At 44.3% G+C, this 21,357-nt stretch overlaps 6 protein-coding genes across 8 annotated transcripts; 3 read left to right on the forward strand and 3 right to left on the reverse strand.

Moving 5' to 3' along the window:
- Positions 1-499: 499 nt before the first annotated feature.
- LOC129598744 (leukocyte elastase inhibitor-like) lies at positions 500-2,334 on the forward strand. Its single transcript, XM_055496782.1, has 3 exons — positions 500-1,081; positions 1,154-1,844; positions 2,000-2,334. Exons 1-3 carry the CDS (start codon positions 686-688, stop codon positions 2,179-2,181), a joined length of 1,269 nt encoding a protein of 422 aa, XP_055352757.1. The 5' UTR covers positions 500-685; the 3' UTR covers positions 2,182-2,334.
- Positions 2,335-2,646: 312 nt separating this feature from the next.
- On the forward strand, positions 2,647-4,870 carry LOC129598735 (leukocyte elastase inhibitor-like). Its single transcript, XM_055496771.1, has 3 exons — positions 2,647-3,231; positions 3,609-4,305; positions 4,374-4,870. Exons 1-3 carry the CDS (start codon positions 2,764-2,766, stop codon positions 4,556-4,558), a joined length of 1,350 nt encoding a protein of 449 aa, XP_055352746.1. The 5' UTR covers positions 2,647-2,763; the 3' UTR covers positions 4,559-4,870.
- Positions 4,871-5,035: 165 nt separating this feature from the next.
- Positions 5,036-6,918, reverse strand: LOC129598736 (leukocyte elastase inhibitor-like). Its single transcript, XM_055496772.1, has 3 exons — positions 6,401-6,918; positions 5,636-6,335; positions 5,036-5,526 (listed from the first exon to the last, which is right to left on the reverse strand). Exons 1-3 carry the CDS (start codon positions 6,779-6,781, stop codon positions 5,360-5,362), a joined length of 1,248 nt encoding a protein of 415 aa, XP_055352747.1. The 5' UTR covers positions 6,782-6,918; the 3' UTR covers positions 5,036-5,359.
- A 360-nt stretch (positions 6,919-7,278) lies between these two features.
- LOC129598737 (leukocyte elastase inhibitor-like) lies at positions 7,279-8,883 on the reverse strand. Its single transcript, XM_055496773.1, has 3 exons — positions 8,454-8,883; positions 7,691-8,387; positions 7,279-7,576 (listed from the first exon to the last, which is right to left on the reverse strand). Exons 1-3 carry the CDS (start codon positions 8,835-8,837, stop codon positions 7,413-7,415), a joined length of 1,245 nt encoding a protein of 414 aa, XP_055352748.1. The 5' UTR covers positions 8,838-8,883; the 3' UTR covers positions 7,279-7,412.
- Positions 8,884-9,993: 1,110 nt separating this feature from the next.
- Positions 9,994-11,698, forward strand: LOC129598740 (leukocyte elastase inhibitor-like). The gene is made up of 2 exons (XM_055496776.1): positions 9,994-10,447; positions 11,208-11,698. The coding sequence occupies exons 1-2, from the start codon at positions 10,085-10,087 to the stop codon at positions 11,250-11,252; spliced, it is 408 nt and encodes a 135-aa protein (XP_055352751.1). The 5' UTR covers positions 9,994-10,084; the 3' UTR covers positions 11,253-11,698.
- LOC129598738 (uncharacterized) lies at positions 11,385-20,875 on the reverse strand. Of its 3 annotated transcripts, none has more exons than XM_055496774.1 (4): positions 20,611-20,875; positions 20,173-20,295; positions 19,896-20,073; positions 11,385-12,006 (listed from the first exon to the last, which is right to left on the reverse strand). In XM_055496774.1, the coding sequence occupies exons 1-4, from the start codon at positions 20,739-20,741 to the stop codon at positions 11,962-11,964; spliced, it is 477 nt and encodes a 158-aa protein (XP_055352749.1). In that variant the 5' UTR covers positions 20,742-20,875; the 3' UTR covers positions 11,385-11,961. The 3 variants fall into 3 exon arrangements, 2 of the variants coding, with proteins under 2 accessions (XP_055352749.1, XP_055352750.1); XM_055496775.1 differs by lacking the exon at positions 11,385-12,006 and adding an exon at positions 19,651-19,757; XR_008691791.1 differs by lacking the exons at positions 19,896-20,073; positions 20,173-20,295; positions 20,611-20,875 and adding an exon at positions 13,614-13,801.
- Between the last annotated feature and the right edge of the window lie 482 nt (positions 20,876-21,357).

The following is a 21,357-nucleotide window of genomic DNA, read 5'->3' on the forward strand; positions in this document are numbered from 1 at the left end:
ATTATGGTACATAGTACTACTACACGCCAGCCTCTACTCTAGGTAGTAGTAATATCTATAGTAAGTACTCTACGAGAACTGTACTCATTTACTTGGGAACTTAAACCACCATTATTCGGCGGAAAGTTATTATTATTTTTATATTGCCGCTGTAAAAAATTAAATCTTTAGTTACAATCTACAATACTACAGGACCTGCGCAAAAATCGGCAAACTATGCAATGAAAGAGTTCTCCAAGTAGATGAGTTTCAGCAGTATAAAAACTCACAACTGCGTAGAAATCGCTGCCGGGAAAATTTGAATAAAATACTGGATTTTGACTGCGTGATTTTTTTAAATTTCTGGTTATTCTCCGTTGACGGTACATGACGTATGGCCATCGTCTTCCCATTAATCACACGCTACTCTTATCGACAAAATTCGCCAAAAGGTGTCTTTCGATGTAAAAAGCTGCACCTTTACGGTTACACGGTATATTGGCATAATGTAAGCGAATGAAAAAGTTTTATAATTGCCCCGGAGTTAGAAAGCGCCAATAACCACGTACCGATAAATACGCGGTTTCTTTGCTATTATTACTATTAGGAACGTACTTTTTAATTTGTAAGTCTGGCAGTTGCCTCTGACCGCTGCTTTTTACATCTGGAATAGCCAGCAATATCTGGAATTTTGTCTTTTATTAAGATGGCGTCAAGATCAGCAAAACCCGGTCCGCTAATCCCAATCCCTATTGCAACGGCAACGGCTGCGGCCAACATTGACGTTAGTCCGATTATTAATAATGTCTCGCTTTCCCTGTACGGCGCCGCTACCTCCACTATTCCGGAGGGTAACTTGATGATTTCTCCCTTGAGCATACTGTATTCGACCATCTTAGTCTATTTGGGATCACGCGGCTCTACTCGGACTAACTTATATAATTCCCTGGATTTTAAAGAACTGGCATCTTCCGATTCCAGCCCAGATATTGTAACGGCCTTTGGTAAATTGATGAGTGACCTTAAGGTTACCTCCGCCAAAGAAGCCGGCAAAAGCAATGATACGGATGATAATAAATTCCAACTGGCACTAGCCAACGGGGTGGGTTCTACATTAGCCGGCATACTTGACAAGGTTGTATTTTTCAAAATATTGATTTTTGTGTCCTTTCAGATTTTTATTCGGGATGGCTTAAACGTGGACAAAACTTACCTTAGTACGGCCAATCAGAATTTGAAAGCGTCAGTTGATTCGAAGAACTTCAATGACAATCCGGAGGGAGCACGAGCCGATATCAATAAATGGGTGGAAGAGCGTACCGGTGGCCGCATTAAGAATCTTATTCCTTCCGGCGCCCTGGACGGCAGTACGGTGGCCGTGTTAGCCAACGCGATCTACTTTAAAGCCCGCTGGGAAAACGTCTTTGACGATTTCTTAACCGAGAAGAATGGCACCTTTACCGCGCAGAATGGAAAACGCGTCAAGGCCAAATTGATGCGAATAAGAAAGAAATTTTCCTACGCCGAAGACAGTACACTCGGTGTGCAGTACCTGGAGATGCCGTATGCGGATAACGAGGCGTCCATGCTTATCTACCTACCCCAGACGAAAACCGGCTTGCGACAACTGGAAAAGTCCCTGACCACGCAAACGATCGTGGACCTAGCGAAAACGGCACAAGCTGATGATAAGGTTTTGGTGGACGTAGCGCTGCCCAAATTCCGAGTGGAGAGTTCATTCGATCTGGTTCAGCTGCTGCGTAAGATCGGAGTTAATGACGTCTTTACGGAAAATGCTGATTTGTCCGGAATGCTGACGTCGGGAAGTGCACAAGTATCGTCTGGTTTCCATAAAACATTTATCGGTAAGAAACGCTCTTACTGTTTTTATAAAGGTCAACTGTAGAAAGATGCCTTCGCTTACTTACGGTGTCTGTAAAGTACTGTACTGTAAAAACGTTTTTAAATGTACATAGCTATATCTACAACACGAATTCGATTATGATGATTTATTTTGCAGAAGTGGATGAGAAGGGAACGGAAGCTGCTGGCGCCAACGCAATGATTGAGAAAGCGAGGTCGGGTCACATTGGTAGTCAAGGAAGACGCGTGACATTCCGCGCGGACCATCCGTTCATTTATGCAATTCGCCATAATCGTTCTAAAGCTATCCTATTCATGGGCCGACTGGAAACGTTTTAAGAACTATAAATTCCGTATATTCTCCAAAGGATAGTCATACTTTTCATTTGTATGGTTATGCGTACAAGTTACAACTGTTTTAACTTCCCCAACCAGTTTTGCGAAACACTGTGTTACTCGTATATGGCAAAATAAAACTTAATGCAGTAAAAATTTAAGGAAGACGGCACAGTAAAGTAATCTTTATACGGATATAAGTGCATGATGGGCCTCCTGTTGCGATAGTGGCATTATTATAGCGTTTGACTTTGCTCAAAGACACGTAATAAGGTGCAGTACACGCTTCCTAATGGGAAATTAATGGCGATTGCAATTAATGTAGCGATCTGTATCCTTATCAGCAAACCAAGAATACCGGCAATCTTTTGCAGTAGAATCCATTAATCATCACACCATGCAAGCGGAAGACCGGTTATACCTTCAGGGTGTCTTCTCACTACGGCAGTCTGTGGGCTGCAGATCTTTTTCACTTTCTCTAAAACATGTCGATCGGATCTGATAGTAGCGTTATATACGACACAAGTCAGTGGTTTAGGCAGTAGTTAGTGTCTGTAAATTTTTGAAGTCGTGAAAACCTTTGAGATGTCTGGAAGAGGAAAAGGAGGCGGTGGTGGAAGGGGACGATCGGCACTCAATGCTAGTTTCATCCCGATTCCGATTAACCGTCCAGCTAACGTGGACATTAGCCTCGCCATCAACAATGTATCCGTGGGACTGTACGGTGCCGCTGCCTCGGACATTCCCACCGGGAATCTAATGGTTTCTCCTATAAGTATCCTGTACTGCACGCTTTTGGCTTATCTTGGCTCCCGGGGATCCACGCGCAGTAATCTTTATGATTCACTGGATTTCCAGGAAATCTCTCCTGCCGGGTCTGATACGGATATTGTGGGAGCCTTTGAGCAGCTGATGAAAGATCTGAAAGTGCAGACCAGTGCCACGGCGAAAGGTCAAAAAGCGAAGAGGCCGAAAGCAGCCAAAGAGACTGAAGAGATTTCCCTCACCATAGAGAGTACGGAACCGCGCTTTCAGTTATCGTTAGCGAACGGGGTAATTAATACGTACAGATCTAAATAAATTTTGTTGGCTTCATTAAGTATGGTATATAGTGATTTTGTCTACGGAATGTGGCGAAGAATATCGCGCAGGTACCTATGTTGCAATGAATAATTATAATCGGCTATCTAAGATACTAAAAAAGACGCATAAGTAGACGCTAAAACCGGTTTTGCGGCAACAACCGGAAGATGACGGAAGCGGCATATGAACTTTATTCAACTATGTACCTCGCGTATAAATAGCATACATACAGAATAACAGAGTCAGTCCGGCGTCTAATTGTTATTGTACATAGTTTCTTGTAAAGATGAATAAAATTTATATTATCCACACAGATTTTATGAAAGCAAAGTTTGACATTTTTGTAGGTATTTATCCAAAATAGTGCAGATATTGATCAGGGGTACTTATCCACGGCAAATCAGAAACTGAAAGCGTCAGTAGAAAAGAAAGATTTTATGAAGAACGCAGAAGGCTCCCGGAAAGACATCAATAAATGGGTGGAAGAGCGTACCGGCGGCCGCATCAAGGACCTCATTCCCGCAGGTAGCGTGGATGGGAGCACGGTCGCGGTGCTGGCCAACGCCATCTACTTCAAGGCTCGTTGGGAGAAAACCTTCCATGAAGCGGCCACCAATCAGAAGGGCACCTTCAGCACCCTAGACGGAAAGACAGTCCCGGCAAAGATGATGCACATGGAGCAGACCGGCTGGTATTACACCGAAGGCAGCCAACTTGGCATACAGTACCTGGAGATTCCCTATGCGGATTATGAAGCGTCGATGCTTATTTATCTGCCTAAGGCTAAAAACGGGTTGCGGGCATTGGAAAAGGCACTGACCGCGGCGGTTATTGCTGATTTGGCGAAGAAAGCCCAAGGCGACAACAATGTCACCATGGTCGATCTGCGGTTGCCCAAATTCCGTGTATCAAGTGGTTTCAATCTGGTGAAGCTGCTGCAGAAGATCGGCGTGAATGATGTTTTTACAAAGAATGCCGACCTTACCGGTATGGTGCCGGGTGGGCAGGTATACGTCAGTGATGGATTCCATAAAACATTTATTGGTGAGCGAAATTTGACTGGAGAAATGATAATGACGTATACCAAAGTTGCATGGTCTTTGTTTTGACAGAGGTGGACGAGAAAGGGACGGAAGCGGCGGCAGCGAGTGCGATGGTTGTATCGTACAAATCGTTGCTGATAGAGCCGGAGCCGACCAGGCGTGTGACGTTTTACGCCGATCATCCGTTCATCTACGCAATTCGTCATAATCGCTCAAAGGCGATCTTGTTCATGGGACGCCTGGAGACGCTGTAATTGACTGCTACTGGTGAACATTCTACTGTAGTTGGCCAGCGGATACTGATCGATTAAAAATGGTGGAAATCGGGAATAAATATCTTTTATATACAGTAATATCTGTACGTAATGTTTTGAATACGTCATACAATATCGATATTGTGAAGCTCCTCAACGAGCGGATAATTAAACGTTAAGCCACCGCTACGCAAAAATATATAGATATTTCGCCCATGATTTCTACTCCAGTGTTTTTAACAGACGGGGTATGCACCGCTGGTTTGCTGTAAATGTACGAGATCGTAAACGGTACTTGCAGGGCATGTACCTATACCTACAGGGTAGATGCGCTCGTATTGTACTGCTGTCGCTTCAGTGCAATACTCCAGTGCAGTGCTCTTCCAATGGTGTGCAATCGGATCCATAAGTAATTACGAACAAGGGTCTTTAAAGTAACGAACGTTGGAAAAAAACGATAAAAGACTTTAATCGGTACGCTTACGAAGTCTATACTTGCATTATGCAGAAACACCAGCTTAATGAGATATCCATTTCAATTTACACGGGAAGATACTGTTCCCAAAATATTGCGAGCAGTCCCTCGTCAGAATTTTGCTTCAGATGTCTGTATTAGAATGGGACCCGTCTAACCGTTTAGCTAGTAGTTCTTCTATAGAAGATGCTCAGCTGTTGCTTGCTTATACAGTATATAGGTATGTAGAACCACACTAAAAACGCGCGCTTTTTCAAGATATTCGCACATCGAGCCAACACTGCCCACGAATGACTTAACTTATAATTTACTTATCACAATACTGTTCATTTTTCTATGCGACCAATGAAGAGTATCGTTTTCGAAGGGTTATGACGGATGGCATACATAAATGGATGGTCTGCAATGAAATCCACAGGATCAATCACTCCACTGCGTGTCGTCATAAGCGATCCACTGGCACCGGCTGCTTCGGTTCCTTTCTCGTTGAGATCTGCAAACATACAAGCAAGACTTAATAGAGAGCAAGAATTAAACATTTCGCTTTTAAATTTCAATACATATAACTGTAGACCATTAATGGGCTTAGGCATATCTAGTACCAATTACGGTCTTGTGAAAGGCCTTGTCAACGAAAATCTGCCCACTGGGTACCATCCCCTTTAAATCGGCAGCCTCTGTAAAAATATCGTTCACTCCAATTCCTTTCAGTAGATTCACCATGTCGAAACTGCTTTCCACTTTGAATTTGGGCAGACTCAGGAGCACCATTCTACCGTCATCCTCCTCAGCTTTCACGGCAAGCTTCCGGATGGCCTGTGCTGTGAGGTTTTTCTCAAGATCGCGTAAACCCGTCATCTGCTTCGGCAGGAATACGAGCAGGGACGCTTCTCTTTCGTAGTACGGAATTTCGACGTACTGGATGTCGAGGTCGCTGTCTTCTGCATAATTCCAAGAACGGCGCGGCTTGGGCATGTGCATCATCTGCACGGTGGTCGTCTCGCCATTCAGCAAATGGAAAGTGGCATTCTTTTTAGTGTACTCTTCATTGAATATTCGTTCCCAGCGGCTCTTGAAGTAAATAGCGTTGGCAAGAACGGCAACCGTGTTCCCATCGATGGCACGGGGTGGAAGAAGGTCCTTGATGTGACCTCCAGTGCGTTCTGCTGTCCACTTATTGATATCCTTGCGAGCTTGGTCGAGATGGTGGGCAAAGTCTTTCGTAACAATCGCTGCCTTCAGATTTTGGTTAACCAACGCCAAATAGTTTCTGTCGGTTTTAAGACCATCTCGGAGGAAAACCTGAAGTGCAAGGCAAATTCAGTACTTGTAGAAATTCGGGAAGTGGCTGAAATAAGTAAACTCACTCCGTTCGCTAACGCTAACTGAAACCGGTATGCTGGATTACCGGTATCACCATGCCATTCGGATGTAATTTTTGCAGCTGATTTCTCAGTCGTCAATTTCAAGCTGTTCATTAGCTGACCGAAGGCTCCGGCAATATCTTCGTCGGAGCCAGACTGGGAGAACTCTTGAAAGTCCAGCGCCGAATACAGGTTGTCTCGGCTGGACCCACGGGCACCCAAATATATCAATACAGCCGAATACAAAATACTAATAGGGGACAACAAGAAATTCCCCTCTGGATGCACAGACGAGGCGGCACCGTACAGACTGAGCGATACATTGTTTATAACTGGACTAAGGTCGAAAGCCGCACTGGAGTTCACTATGTTAACAGCAGCCATATCGTTTTCAGCAGTACGAAAATATGAAAAGCGGCAAGGAAGGTACAGTATAATTAAGCTAGCGTTACGACAAGAGCTCTAACCACCATGCTTTTGATTCATATTTTTTTGCGAGTACTCCACTTCGACAAATTGTTGTTTCAATGTTGCTACAGTTTTGCTACAGCAATTCCGGTTGTGGACTCACAGAAAAGTGAGAAAACTGGTTTTCGCAACTGGCAGGTAGGTATACAAGTACCTATTTCTATCTCGATTACTGGCTACTTCAAGTATTTGGCATATGTACAATGTGTATTGTATTAGTCACACAGTATTGTATATACTTGTAAGTATGCGTCTTTTATACTATAGTGGATCTTCCGTCTATAGTACTCTGGTCTCTGCGCGTATCTACAGGGCAAAAACATTGTTTTTTCCGTTTTTCACTTGTGCCAATACATTAGTAATTGCATGTTGTAAGTTTCTGGTATATTCTAACAGAAGCTTCCGTGGATATGCACAGTACAAGAAGCGTAGCGCGTACGTACCGTACTACAACAGAGTAAACTTCTCAATTTGTAGTGTGTAGAAACTGCCCTACCATCATGACCCGTACAGGAAGCCACACATCAACGATTGCACAGCACGTAGCTCATTTTTCGAAGCGACCAATGAACAGAATCGCCTTCGATGGATTATGGCGAATAGCGTACATAAATGGATGATCGGCCAAAAACGCTACCGGGTATACCATTCTGCGCAACTGCGTAACTGAACCACTGGCAGCGGCAGCTTCGGTTCCCTCTTCGTCCACATCTGCAATTGTGCATGCCATGTACAGCGAAAAGTTCGAAGATAAAGTATAGAATCGATGTGATATCTATATATGTCTAAACTAATCGATTATTGAAGCTGCAGTCGTCGACGTACCAATAACGGTTTTGTGGAAAGCTTTGCCAACGTAGACCTGTCCATCGGGTACCATTCCGCTTAAATCGGCATTCTCCATGAAAATATCGCTCACACCAATCGTTTTCAGCATATCCACCATGTCGAAACCGCTGTCCACTTTGAACTTGGGCAGACTCAGACTGACCAGTTTCGGATTCTGTGCCGCTTTTTCGGCCAGTTTGTGGATGTCCTTTGCTGCGAGTCTCTTCTCCAGACTCCGCAGTCCGTCATTCTGCTTCGGCAGAAAAATCAGCATAGAAGCTTCTTTCTCGTAGTAAGGCACCTCTACATACTGGATATCCAGTTCCGTGTCCTCCACGTAATTCCATCTTTCCAATGATATAGACATGTGCATCATGTCGACGGTAGTCGTTTCGTTATTCAAGAGATAGAACACAGCCTCGCTTTCGGTATCGTCTTTATCAAATATTTGCTCCCAGCGGCTCTTGAAGTAAATAGCGTTGGCCAGAACGGCAACCGCGTTGCTATCGATGGAGCCTGGTGGAAAGAGGTCTGTGATGTGACCTCCAGTGCGTTCCGCTGTCCACTTGTTGATATCCTGACGAGCTTGATCGGGATGACCGATGAAATCTTTGGTGGCAATGGCTGCTTTTAGATTTCCGTTGACTGTTGCTAAGTAGTTCTGGTCGGCTACAAGGCCTTGCCGAAGGAAGGCCTAATATGAACGACAATGTCAATCATACAGCTAAGGTGATTTGAAAACAAACAATCATAGAAGTACCCCATTAGCTAACGCCAGCTGAAATTGATACTTCTGATTTCCGGTATTTCTATCCTTTTTGGTTGTAACTTTTGTGGTAGAATTGGACCGAGCTGCCAGTTTCAGGTTGCTCATAAGCTGACTGAAGGCTCCGGCGATATCGTCGTTGGATCCAGATTTGGAGAATTCATGAAAGTCCAGCGCCGAGTACAGATTATCTCGGCTGGATCCACGAGCACCCAGATATATCAGTACCGCCGAATACAGAATACTGATAGGTGACAACAAAAAATTTCCCTCTGGTTGCATGGATGAGGCAGCACCGTACAGACTGAGTGATACATTGTTGATAACCGGACTTAGGTCGAAGGTGGCACTAGCGTTTGCTACGTTTGGACCATTCATATTGTCACGGTTTTCGAATAGTAGTCCGCCTGAAATCGATCGCGAAAGTCACAAAAATGCGCGTTGCGACAAGAAGTCTACATCACTGTTTTACGCTGGCACTTTCTGTTCTTGTGATTACCAATTTTAGGAGGTGTGCCAGACTGCGGCCTGCGGTCTTCATTTATGACACGAGTACACTTAACCATAACCGATTTGTTATCGCAATAGTTTTCGCTACAGTTATCTAGGTTGAGCTTGAAATATTCCCAGAAATGGCAAAACCAGTTTCTAAATTTTGCCCGTGCTGGTTTATGTATGATATTGTAGCAGCAGCCTATCTGGCTAATGTTCTAGTGGGTTGACGATCAGCCTTTGCCACGATTATGTGGCTGTTGGGAGGAAAGGTGGCACGGTCGGCAACGATGCTGGCCGAGGACGCTCTTACTAATATTGTAACACAATTACACAGGTGACTCCGATTGGGATGACACAGGTTCATCCCAAGCCGTCAAACGCAACAACGTAACTCAAGGCATGTTTAATTACAATGCAATGCAAGAAACGAAGCAAGGTTGTGCAAGCAAGCAAGAAATTAGGACAAGGTTGATCAAGTAATCAAGTTGATGCTGCAAGCTGAGTACAAGACTGAATTCTAGAAATTCATGAGAAGAAGAAGTAGCCGGTAAAGTGGACAAAAATTCAGAACGCGATGAATGAATCACAATTATCGTTCGTACAAATACTATCGCTACAATATTGCAAAAAATCATCGTTCTGTTTTTACATACATCATTACATACATAATAGGCTGTTTGTGGCGTTTCTACAAATCTGCAAAGCGATAACAAATTTTCGGAATTATGGAATTTATAACATTTGTGTCGGTTATTCTATCAAGCAGCCAAGAATCCGTTCTACAAAGTTTACGTATGATTCCATAAACAGCCAATGAATTCACGTGAAACCGAAACATTACCACAAGCCGGTGTAGCTGCTTCCATTAATAGCATTAGCCATTAGACAATTAAACAGCTGCACCTGCATAAAATTCAACCATAACTCATGGAAAGCCCAGCGGGTAACGCACATTTAATTCCGAATTTGCCCTACCTTCAATTAAAATGTACATTAATAAACTGCTAACTGTCTAGAACAACAGTTGCACAACCTCTTATATTGCATAACGCGGGCGCTTTTATTGCTGCAGCAGTTGAAGCGACAGCTGTCTCAGCTGACTGCACTAAACTTCGTTAACGTATGCCACAATGCCGGACCTAAGTCCCACGATCAACAATGTCTCTCTGGCTCTGTATGGTGGCGCGACGTCCCTGGTGCCAGCGGGAAATTTCCTGGTGTCACCCATCAGTGTTTTGTATGCCATGGTGCTGGTCTATTTAGGTGCACGCGGCCCCACCCGGGACAATTTGCATAAAGCGCTGGATTTTAAGGAGTTTTCCAAATCGGGAGCGGATGCGGATGTTGCGGGAGCGTTTGGTCAGCTGATGAGTGATCTGAAAGTGAAGACGACATCAAAGACTTCCAATAGCACAGGAAAAGGCAAGAAACTCCCGGGTTCTAAGAGCTCAAAACTCAAGGATGATGCGTTTCAGTTGGCAATAGCGAATGGGGTAAGCAGATGTAAAAATCCTTTGAATTCTTGCAAAGGTCAAACAGTAGCCAACGCTTACGGTTTATTTTATAGCAGTTATTTCAATAAACTAATAGAAGCGTATACTAGCTTTGATTGTAGTTGTTACTACGAAATACGAATACACGAAGCAGGAACATACACAAGCTCCATAAATTTGTATTGTATTATTTTTCTACGATTACGTAAGATCATTTTTCGCAAACAGTCCAAGCGCTGCGTTGTCGACTTGTCGTCTAACTTCTAGCTGTGATCACGTAAAAATGATTGGCTGTTGCGTAAAACTTATAATATGTAATTCGACGGTTTTCGCATTCCGGACATTTTCACAGTAATACATCCTCGTACCGGGCGCCAGATACACTGCATTCTCGATGTTGTTTCACCAGACAGAACCTCTCAAAATTTAACTACGTGATTATTAATTTCATAGAAGCTTGTATACAAGACTGATAGAAAATTCTCGAATTTTCTATTGTTGAAACAATGCAGAGAATATCGTGCCTCTGCTGTAAGTTTTTTTTCATCAGCTAAAATTTGTTAGGAGACTATAGACGGGGTTTACAGATAGGTATGCCGCTTTTGGAGCTTCAGCCGTATAGCGAGCTCTGTCACGCTGAGTGCAGGCAAACATTAAGATTTAATTTCCTGGAGGTAAAATTTTACAGACTGGTAGTCACAGCTATAAGTACATGTAGTCTCTGTGTCATCTGAAATGTATTTAACGAGATCTTTTCCAGATGTTAATGAGAAAGGTACTAAAGCGGCCGCAGCCAGCGCAGTAATCGTTACCGGCCGAAGCATGGATGCGCCTCCTGAACCTCAGGAATTTTTTGCGGATCATCCATTTTTGTACGCCATTCGTCACACACGGACTAAAGCTATCCTGTTTATTGGACGCTTTGAGTCAACGGACAATCTGCTGCAGCAATAAGTGCTTTTGCGGCCGATAACTCAAAGATGTGCAGATAATGATCATCCTATTGTGGTCACATTCAATGAAAAACCGACCGTGGATACAAGAAATAACTTTTCTTCCGCAGTATTTGAAGATTTTCATACGTACATCAGTGATCAGTTCAGCGTGATTGTTATGATGGAATACTGGTAAATTTCTTTGATTATTGATCCTGTGTTTCTAACGTTCTGCAGAACCACAAGCTTAGGCAACGACTTTTTTTCAACGGTTGTGAAATTCGACCACATTCTACGCCGATTGCCGAGCAAAAGATAAAACTACACATCAGCCTTGTTAAAGCAGTGCACGACCACAGAGAAATTTCCATAGAAAGTAAATCACCTTTTCAGTCATGCACGAACAAATACGAGCGCAAACGTCATAATTATGGAAATGGTACACTTGACGCATGCTACAGATACCGTACTGTAAAAGCAGGAATGCTACTAACTCCTTCTTGCTTGTACGAGTCAGAATGCTTATACGAGTACGCTCGTTTGTTCACATGATTGTGATACTGACGTATGGGAGTAGGATCATACGCCGGATGTACGTACGGATGCTGACTGTCCGCCTTCCACCTGCAACGTAAAGGAATATCTAGTCAATCTCTTCTGTGATTTGCTGTTCTCTTTTACTAGCGATGTATATGATGTCATAACGCGAAGTCTATATAAGTTCTGGTGATGCCTAATATCGGAATCAGCAGTCTGAGATTTACTTCTGAGACTGCTATCTAATTACAATTTCCTAGCGTTGTGAACTGTGATGTGAATTGGATAAGAGACAGCAATACTTGTTCCTTCTGGTGTACATGATCGCTCCCGGATTATTGCATAGAATACAGGTTTGCTCGTGACACAATCGTCCTAGCTCTTGCCGATCCTCGCAGGACTCACGACCGGAAGTTGTGGTTAGCTCGTTCCTGAGGGATTCCTGATCTTCTAGTGTTCCTGAATTGTTCGTCCTATTTCCACCATAGTTCTTCTGTTACAGTTTGAGAGTACGAGTGCCTACCGATTGAGCATTACAGGCGTGGAAGAGTAAAGATTGTTCATGGAGCCTTAATCGGCGTGAACGCTTATACACGACATGGCGCCCACCTGTGTCTTTTAATTTTCCCGATGTAACTGAAAATTATTGGTGAAACGTTTGATGGTAATTTATTGGTAAAAAGTGGTCCGTTTTGAAAGGCGTCGAACCGCAAAGGTACGCCGAAGGAGGTCAGCGTTCCCGATCTGGCCTAGTTAATTTATTTTCAGCGAGCTTCCTCGCAATTGTGAGCTTCCTCACTGGTGAGCTTCCTCGCCAATTAAATTAATTTAACTTAAATTGGACCGTAGGAATAAACAGTCGAAACCTTAAAGGTCGGCTGTGTAAGTAATTGGTATCTGTGTGGGTAATTTCCGGGTTGTCTGCGCAAAGCAGTAACCGCGGCGAATAAAGCGTAATCTGCAGTGTCAGTGTACCTGGCCTGCAGATAGATCAGATAGTAAGCACCGAGCCATTGTCAGTGGCCAGGTGAGATAACGATCTCCAGCAGTCTGATAAAGGCAAGCCGCAAGCGGTAGCCAAAATCAGCAGCTAGAGAGAGTTGACCGTGAAAAGGTAAACACCGGCAAACGGTGATTGACCTGTGAATCTTAAAATTACGGCAGCACGCAAAGTGCAGCAGCGTAATTTTAGGAATTAGTTACAGTCGAAACCGTAAAGGTCGACTGCTATTTAATTATCACGGAACAATTCAAACCTCAAAGGAGGATTGGGAAGTGATCGTTATTGCACAATAGCAATAACGGTATTTGTCGGAAACGGTAGCACAATCGCTGCTGTATATAATATTTTAATTAGCCGCAAAGGTTAATTTTAAAATAAAAAAGCTGAAATGTCGGGCGGTTCGATTCCTAGAAATCGCCCACCACCGCGTAAAATTCCAGACAACAAAGTGATTATTGGGGCGTACGATGGGTCGAGAGCCTAGACAAGGTTCAAATTTAACGCAAAAGAAATTCCGTTAAATTTGATGTACTTTGCTCTTAATGTTGAACCACCAGAAGCACAAGATGCATTCTGTGGAAAGTCATGGATTGATTACCAGGAAATCAGGCGGTTCTTAAATTCCAAAACGAGATTGCCAGCACATTTTAAACCTTGGATTGAGTACGAGGGATGTATCCCTGAAGCTTACCTGGACATCACTGATGAGCAGTTTAAAGCGGCTGTGCAGGATGCAAACAGGTGGCTGCCAGAATACACGGAAGATTTGAATAGACGGAGAGGCGGCCCAAGCTGCACTTACAGCGTCTAAAGCGACGGGAAAAACTCCCAAAAAACAGGCAGCAAATGAGCGCGTCACGCGCGGTGCCAAGGAGAAAGTTCCAGCCCAGGCATCTGGTGCGATATTGGATGAACCCATATCGGAGACTCCAAGTGTGGCTGAGAGCCAGATGGAACCCCAGTCGTCCCAGTCGGACAACAATTTGATAGCGCTGTCGGCTGCAGATAAGGCGGATATTTCAGAGGGATCAGAAACAAGAGCAAGTAAAAGCATTCGAGGTGGAACAATGACATTCCACCCGGCACAACTAAAATTACACAGTTTTGTGTCAGAAAAGGATTTCGAACAACCTGATGAAGACTTCCTTACTCAAGCTAGGGAAGTCGATGAGCAGTTAGCTGCGGCAGAAACTGACCAGGACGTGGGCTTGATAGTTCGGCAAACTATGCCCGTGTTGATCCAAAGCCTCCGCACTCTTATCGCATCTACAAAAACAAAAGTAGATGAAATGGGTAATACTATGTCGTTAGACGCCCGCGTAGATGCGGAACGAAACGAAAAATTGAAATTTCAAAACGATTTCAATGAAATGCGTATCAAATTCGAAAATGAACAAATAGAAAATGACAGATTGGCTAATGAAATACGCATTGCGAATGATAATTTGCACACCTTAAGACAAGCCAACAGAAATGCGGAGGCCGCATTTAATGCAATGCAAGATGAGCGCGATACTTTAAAAGACACGAATCGTAATTTTGAAAAACAGTTGGAAGACGCTCAGAGAGACCTTTCAAACGCGAAAGCTACGATTGATGGCCTCAGTGCGCAACCAGCACCGGATTTAACGAAACAAATAACTGATTTGAACCAAAAGCTGTCGAAAGCTCAGAAAGGTTGTAATTCTGAGAAAGATGCGCATAAATTAACTAATAAAAATTTGACGGATGCGCAGAACCTGGTCACAAAACTCACCAAAGATTTGGAAGATGAAAAGAAACGGGCTAAAGATGCGGAAGACTCTCTACAGCGTGAACTCACACAAGCGAGAGTGCAGCTGAATAACAAATCTTCGGTCGGCCCGATGCATATTCCCAAAGAAAAGGACGATTCGTCCCAAAAGGAAATTGAGAGACTGCAGGGTCTGTTAACCACAGAGCGAGAGAATGTTCAGAAGGCCCAAAAGGAATTAAAAGATTTGAAAAAGGACAAAAGATGTGATAATTGTGAGAACGCGATTCAAGCGAAAAATACAGCACAGGCTGACGCATATGAAAAGTCTGAAAGGTGTAATCGGCTGTATGAAGAAAATGCGCAATGCCGAAAGGAATGGCATGAAAAACAAGACCAACTTACCAAGATGGAAGTGGACCTAAAGCAAGCGTATGACGAACTTCGTCGGCTTCGAAATTCAGATGCTGCTCTTGGCGGCGGTGAAGGATACTTTCAAAGGGAAGCGCCGGTAGCAACAGGAGACGTATTACGTCCTCCCGTTTTTACACCATTTAATCCCCAGAATTTCTCGTCATACGTGGATCAGCCTTTAGCTACTGGCAGTAATCCAGCTGGTATCTTGCGGAGGCCTAGGCAGGAATCACGAGTCGAATTCTCGGAAGCTCAGTCCATGCCGCGTTCATCGTCAGAAAGTCAAATTCCAAGGGAAACGGCATCTGCCAAACAGAGGAAAAATGGCTCAACAGATTTACGCCAACAAATTCTGAAAAGAACAGCTGACGAATCTAGTCGCCAGATACGGGGAACAGAAAATAGAGACAGTTCCGATACAGAAAATGAACTGATGGATGATGCCCTGATGGAGGATGAACACCGTCGCCCCAGTAGCACGGCCAGCAATGAGTCTATGTCCAGAAATCCTCAGCTGGAGGAATGGCTGAATAAACAGACCCAAATTTCGGATAGAACGACGCTTACACAAGAAAGTGTTGTTGAACTCTTAGCGAAATTTGTGGAGAAAGATAGCGATAAAATAGTAGGAGGCATGAAGCTCCTTGCCTTTGACGATGCTCATCCGGAAAAAATTCAAAGATGGCTCATGAATGTTGAACAATGCAGAGCCACGAATAACTGGAATGATGAAACAACGTGTCGCAGAGTAATCGGTGCATTCACCGGTCCGTCCTTTCAATGGTTTGAAAAATTCTGGAAGGACAATAAAGGCAAATCGTGGTCAGATTTCTTTAAGCCAGCTATTGTAGAGCACTTTAACGGCTCTCTATCTAAAGCCGATATTCGCAGAAAAATGAATAACCGCAAATTGGAATTTTATGAACCAGTCCGTGCTTACCTGGATAGTTTCCTCCCATGGTTTGAGGAACTAAAAACATCTGACGAAGAGCAGGTGGAAGCACTCCTTGATGGCGTACAGGAACATCGACCGGCATGGTTCCGTGAAATTTATAATGCGGCACCTAAAAATTATGCGGAATTTGAAAAGAAACTACAAGAGTGCGAGAAGTTATGGAAGCGTATGAATAAAGATAAGAAGGCACCTGAATCAACTCAGAGAAATGCCCCTTCAGAACCGAGAAGTGCCGGCAATAACAATAATAATAATTCGAATTATGAAAATCGAGGCGGCCGTGGTGGCTCGTCTCAAAGAGGAAATTATTATTCGAACCGGGGAGGCCGCGGAAATTATGGCAACAATCGAGGCCGATACTCCCGCTCGTACACGGAAACGGTGATTCCGCAGCCGCAAAATTCGGTGGCTCCAATCCAACCCGTCCTGAATGTTCCCCAGCCGCAATTTGTGCCAGTTCCGGTGTATTCACAGCCACCATTTGTTGAACAACACCCGGTACAATTTGCGCAGACTTTCCCTCAACCAATTCCCATGCAGGCTCCTATGCCTGTCCCAGTTCAAATGATGAATCCAATGATGCCGGTTATACAGCCGCAATTCCAACAACCGGTGCAGAATTTCGATCAGCAGTACCAACAGAATGGCCCTGCGAATAACAACAATTATGATGGCGGTAATAATCGTGGAAATTACCGAAATAATAATAATAATTATCGCGGGCGTGGTGGTTATAACAATAATAATAACCGCCAACAAAATCAAAATCAGAACCAGAATTACAGACCGAATCAACAGGCCAGTAGTCAGCCTCCCTTTGATGAACGAAATATCTTGAAAGATAAATGGCGAACAAATCGCGGAGTCGAGATTTGCTTCCGCTGTCATGGCCTTCATCCTGCAGCTGGTTGTACGAATCAATTTGTACTTCCCCGTCAGTATGAGCCATCTGCAGAATTGTTGGCACGTTACAACAACCCGCAGCAGCAAATTAATATGATGGAGTTGGACTTACCGGCCGGTTTGTCCACATCGCCGCCACAGTGCAATAAAATGGAAGTTCAGGATTTTTCGCAATATCCGTTGGCAGATCACGTTTGTTTGTTGCCGACGCTGGATGCCCAGGCTTGGTATTCTGTAATCGATATAAATTATCAGAAAGTGAAGACTATGCTGGATACGGGCTCTAGTATTTCTGTTATGTCATTGAAGATGGCGAAAGATTTAAAATTAAATATTCATCGCTGTCCTGATCATATTAAAGGCAGGGTTGTACATACAGCGTATCAAGGAAGACAGTTGATCGAGCCGTTGTCTGTAGTGGTTACAATCCACGAGTTTGGTATGGCCTTCGAGCACGCTATGCTTGTGAGTTCCACTTTTGACAGGGACCACGTGGTTTTAGGTTTAGACTTTTTAGCTACAAAGCCTTTTATCCTGGATATGAACACCATGACGTGGCGTCTCTCGCGTAGACAGCCTAATGCACCGGCATTTTTACGTCGTGAAACTCACTTGATGTCGGATGTTATCCGCTCTCACGATTTTGATCCATTAATTCCTGCGGGAGTTAAGCCGTCCCCGTCAATTCCAGCGTTGATGTTAACAGAGCGCATCGGTGTCGCTAAAGAAGCAAAATTCGTACCGTCTGAGTCAGCTCATTTAATTCTGGCAAAAGCTGACCCAGAAATTTGTATCTTACACTTACAAAAGGCTAAGCAGGAGTGGCCGCGTCCAGTCCCGCCGCTACCGGTGATAAAAACGGCTGATGCCCCGGTGAAAACGGAAATTAAAGAAACTACACCAGTTCACGTAGCTCCGATTAAAAAGGGATCTGATCAGCGTGATGAGGAGTTTGTGCGTAGTGTAGTACAGGAGATGATTCGCCAATATCTCCCAAAAGCAGCTTCCGTTGCTGACGAACCCGTCCGTCCTGCAATTAAGCAAGAAATTTAAGTGGAGAAAAACCCAGAACCAAGTCAAGTTCGTGGGGGAGGCGGCGAAATAATTGTGAATAGTATGCAGTCAAGTTCGCGGGGGAGAGAACAGGTGTCCTCCCAGCCGCCAATTAAAAAGGAAAAAGTTGTTCAGCCGTCACCGGCAGGCAGTCCGAGTACCTCGTCTCCGACATCGGTTAGTCCCGCGCCTAATTCTGGCTCCAGTCAAGTTCGTGGGGGTGACGATCCCTTGCAGCTTCCCATTCAAATTTCTTCAGTTGACGCAGTATTGAAACAGCATCCTGCAGCAAAATATCTATACATGGGTGTTTTGGAGAAATCAGCGAAGGTTGTCGAATGTCTTAGCATGGATAACAAATTGCTTAATGTTATACCTGTTGAGCGCGACCGCAGAGACGTCGATGAAGTCCATGATTACCCCTCTTACATGGCACGGAATCCGGAGTTGAAGAAGTGGATGACGCCGATGGATAGGCCACAGGATAAACAGTTGTTTCCATCGGAACAACGTTTCAGAGATCCACAGTTTTGGCGCGAAACTCAGCAGCAGTGTGTTGATAGCCGGATGTGGTACAAAATGTACAAAAAGCCGTCGCATGCTAATACGAATTTCACAAAGTACGAGATTAATCGGTTTATTATCTGCGAAGGTATATTGTGCAGAGTACCCGATCATAGTGGTGCATGTCCAAGAATTTACGTGCCGCACCAATGGCGACAGAAATTAATCGCCTGCTTCCACGAAATTCTTATTCATCGGCAAGCGTACGGCCGGCATGAAAAGCTATATCCGTACTTGGTGAAATTATTTTACTGGCCTGATTGTATAATAGAAATCGAACGATATGAGAAAAACTGCGACGTGTGTCGAAACTCGATTAATGACCGTCGGCATTTTGAAACAATTAAAAGAAATGAACAGTTGGCCGCACAGAAAGCTACAGGGAAACGTAAAGTTACCTTTTCCGTGGACAATCCGGCTCCCGCAGGTGAATTCGAGAACGGTAGCTTTATTCCAGCTGATGGCATGAAACCCATCAATATCGGCCCGTGTCCGACCTCCTATGAAGATAGACAGGCGGAGAAGCAAAGGGAAATAAATGCTCAAATAATTAGTAACTCACCGCCGCCGAAGCCGTCTGAGTTCGTTTCGGAGGATGTCAGAGCGACCTACGATGTTGCGACAAAAATTAATATTAATGAACAGTGGGAAATCTGGAATGACATTCAGAGACAAAAAGCATTGAGCGAATCTGCAGCTGCTAATTCAGTACAACCCACCGTAGGAAATTACGAACCATCACCGGAAGGTTCGGGAAGGAATTCTCCTAGGCGTAAAAAGTCCAGTTACAGCCGTAGAATTCGGCGGGAATACGCCGAGCGCGAGGCCGCAAGCCAAATGTCGGCTGAGACAGTGGAGCCGGCACCGGCGTTGCAACAACCGACGGCTAAAAATTTACCGAAACGGTCTCAGGACGTCCGTGAATCCACAGATATCCCGGCATGCGTGTATTCGAAAGATGTCATTGAACTGGCGTACAGGGACGCCCACCTGAAACAAGCCCAAGCACAGGTTGAAGTTAATTCGGCCGAACATGACATTTACCGCTTTGAGCCAGAACCCGGCCCGATTGATTGCTTCAAAATGGAGCTATTTCCAACTTCATCGGTCATAATTCAACCCCACTCGCAAGGAATTATTCGCGCCACGACGTCTATGTCCGATGAGCAATTCATGGAGTTCCAGGATGAGTATTTATATACTCAGCCTTTTCTCTATGAAGGAAAAATTCCAGAATCGAATAAAAATGCGTATTGCTGGATGGCGTTTTAACGCTTAACGAGTACGGTAATTGCAGAGTGTGTGTGGTCAACGTTTCGGACAAACCGTTAGTGTTGAATGAAGAAACTAACCTTGGCGAAGTCGCGCTCGTCGATGCGGTCTATCAGATGGACTCGCCGGAGTTCCAAGAGAATTGTCAAGAAGCGATTAGTGATGTTCCCAGTGATGACAAGGGCATTCCAGTGCCGGAGAAAGTCCATGAATGTGTGGCCATGCAGTTGCCGCCACCTGCCGTCAGCGCTGTTGATCCTGAAACAGAGGAAACTTTCGCAAAGATTAAAGTGGGAGATATTTGCCCTAGCAAGGAAGAACTAAAGGCTATATTCTATCAGGCAAAATCAGTTTTACCGACTAAAGCCCGCCCTGTGGGATGCTGTACCATTTATGAGCACTCCGTGGACACAGGTACGAGTTTGCCGGTTAGAACGCCTCCGTATCGTACGTCGTTCGAGGATCGTAAATGGCTCCAAGCTAAAACTCAGGAAATGATTAAAGACGGCATTATTGAGCCAACAAATTCGGCGTGGGGCAGTCCCATTTGTATCGTAAAGAAGAAGGATAAATCCCGGCGTTTAACCGTGGATTTCCGTAAGCTTAACGAAAGATTAATGGGCAGCAGTTACCCGCTTCCCAGAGTTGACGACATATTAAATGCCCTCGATAAAGCTACGGTTTTTAGCAAAATTGATTTAAAGAGTGGCTTTTGGCAAATAAAAATCAAACCGGAAGACAGATGTAAAACCACAATGGTTGGTGAGGAGTTCACGTTTCAATACAAAGTCTTACCTTTTGGGATGAAGGACGCGCCTTCGGCTTTCCAGCGCGCCATGGATTTGACGCTTGCGAACATGAAGTGGAGGAACGTGTTGGTTTTTATTGATGACATTATTGTCTTCAGTAAAAACCTGGCAGATCATATGCGTGATTTACAGGAGCTCTTTTTGCGGCTCCAGGAATGCGGCTGGACGATTAACCCTGAAAAAACAGAATTATTTGTAAATTCAATAACGTTCTTGGGTCACACAGTCGATCAATTTGGTATAAGTACGGATCCAGAGAAGATCCAGGCGGTTAAAGAATTTGGCCCTATAAAAGATAAGAAAGATATTCTCAGATTCCTGGGCATGGTAGGATATTATCGTCAATTCATTAAGAACTTTCAAGAGATCGCTGAGCCGCTTCAAAAATTAATTCCTAAAAAAGTTACCTTCGAATGGGGAACGGATCAGTGCAGGGCTGTGGAACAATTGAAGGAGGCCTTGGTGACGGCGCCGGTCTTGGCCCGTTATGACCCGGAGGCTTTGTCGCGTGTTATCGTCGATGCCAGTACTATTGCGGTGGGTGCAGTCCTTATGCAATGTCCCAAGGATAAACCAACTGATGTGCCGACGAACTGGAGACCTATCGCATATTTGAGTCGCAAGTTGACAGAGACGCAAAAAAGACTGTATTTCCCTACTGAGCTTGAAGCTTACGCGGTTATCTGTGCCTTAAAGAAGTGGAAGCATTATTTGTCTGACTATCAGTTCGAAG

The sequence above is a fragment of the Paramacrobiotus metropolitanus genome, unplaced genomic scaffold, assembly GCF_019649055.1.
Source record: "Paramacrobiotus metropolitanus isolate TYO unplaced genomic scaffold, Prichtersi_v1.0 Parri_scaffold0000128, whole genome shotgun sequence".
Taxonomy (NCBI): Eukaryota; Metazoa; Tardigrada; class Eutardigrada; order Parachela; family Macrobiotidae; genus Paramacrobiotus; species Paramacrobiotus metropolitanus.

Excerpts from the sequence above, each read along its gene's own strand:
- LOC129598736 (XM_055496772.1), bottom strand. The coding sequence starts at position 6,781 with ATGGCTGCTGTTAACATAGTGAACTCCAGTGCGGCTTTCGACCTTAGT. Across the intron at positions 6,336-6,400 it reads AGTTAGCGTTAGCGAACGGA|GTTTTCCTCCGAGATGGTCT; the intron begins GTGAGTTTACTT and ends CTTGCACTTCAG. Across the intron at positions 5,527-5,635 it reads CTTTCACAAGACCGTAATTG|ATCTCAACGAGAAAGGAACC; the intron begins GTACTAGATATG and ends GTATGTTTGCAG.
- LOC129598737 (XM_055496773.1), bottom strand. The coding sequence starts at position 8,837 with ATGAATGGTCCAAACGTAGCAAACGCTAGTGCCACCTTCGACCTAAGT. Across the intron at positions 8,388-8,453 it reads AGCTGGCGTTAGCTAATGGG|GCCTTCCTTCGGCAAGGCCT; the intron begins GTACTTCTATGA and ends CGTTCATATTAG. Across the intron at positions 7,577-7,690 it reads TTTCCACAAAACCGTTATTG|ATGTGGACGAAGAGGGAACC; the intron begins GTACGTCGACGA and ends GCACAATTGCAG.
- LOC129598740 (XM_055496776.1), top strand. The coding sequence starts at position 10,085 with ATGCCGGACCTAAGTCCCACGATCAACAATGTCTCTCTGGCTCTGTAT. Across the intron at positions 10,448-11,207 it reads AGTTGGCAATAGCGAATGGG|ATGTTAATGAGAAAGGTACT; the intron begins GTAAGCAGATGT and ends GATCTTTTCCAG.
- LOC129598738 (XM_055496774.1), bottom strand. The coding sequence starts at position 20,741 with ATGATCTGCCAGGTTTTTACTGAAGACAATAATGTCATCAATAAAAAC. Across the intron at positions 20,296-20,610 it reads CGCGTCCTTCATCCCAAAAG|CTTGGAGCCATTTACGATCC; the intron begins GTAAGACTTTGT and ends CCTGAGTTTTAG. Across the intron at positions 20,074-20,172 it reads CACAGGGCGGGCTTTAGTCG|GATCAACAGCGCTGACGGCA; the intron begins GTAAAACTGATT and ends CCTCTGTTTCAG.
- LOC129598735 (XM_055496771.1), top strand. The coding sequence starts at position 2,764 with ATGTCTGGAAGAGGAAAAGGAGGCGGTGGTGGAAGGGGACGATCGGCA. Across the intron at positions 3,232-3,608 it reads AGTTATCGTTAGCGAACGGG|GTATTTATCCAAAATAGTGC; the intron begins GTAATTAATACG and ends ACATTTTTGTAG. Across the intron at positions 4,306-4,373 it reads ATTCCATAAAACATTTATTG|AGGTGGACGAGAAAGGGACG; the intron begins GTGAGCGAAATT and ends TTGTTTTGACAG.
- LOC129598744 (XM_055496782.1), top strand. The coding sequence starts at position 686 with ATGGCGTCAAGATCAGCAAAACCCGGTCCGCTAATCCCAATCCCTATT. Across the intron at positions 1,082-1,153 it reads AACTGGCACTAGCCAACGGG|ATTTTTATTCGGGATGGCTT; the intron begins GTGGGTTCTACA and ends GTGTCCTTTCAG. Across the intron at positions 1,845-1,999 it reads TTTCCATAAAACATTTATCG|AAGTGGATGAGAAGGGAACG; the intron begins GTAAGAAACGCT and ends TTTATTTTGCAG.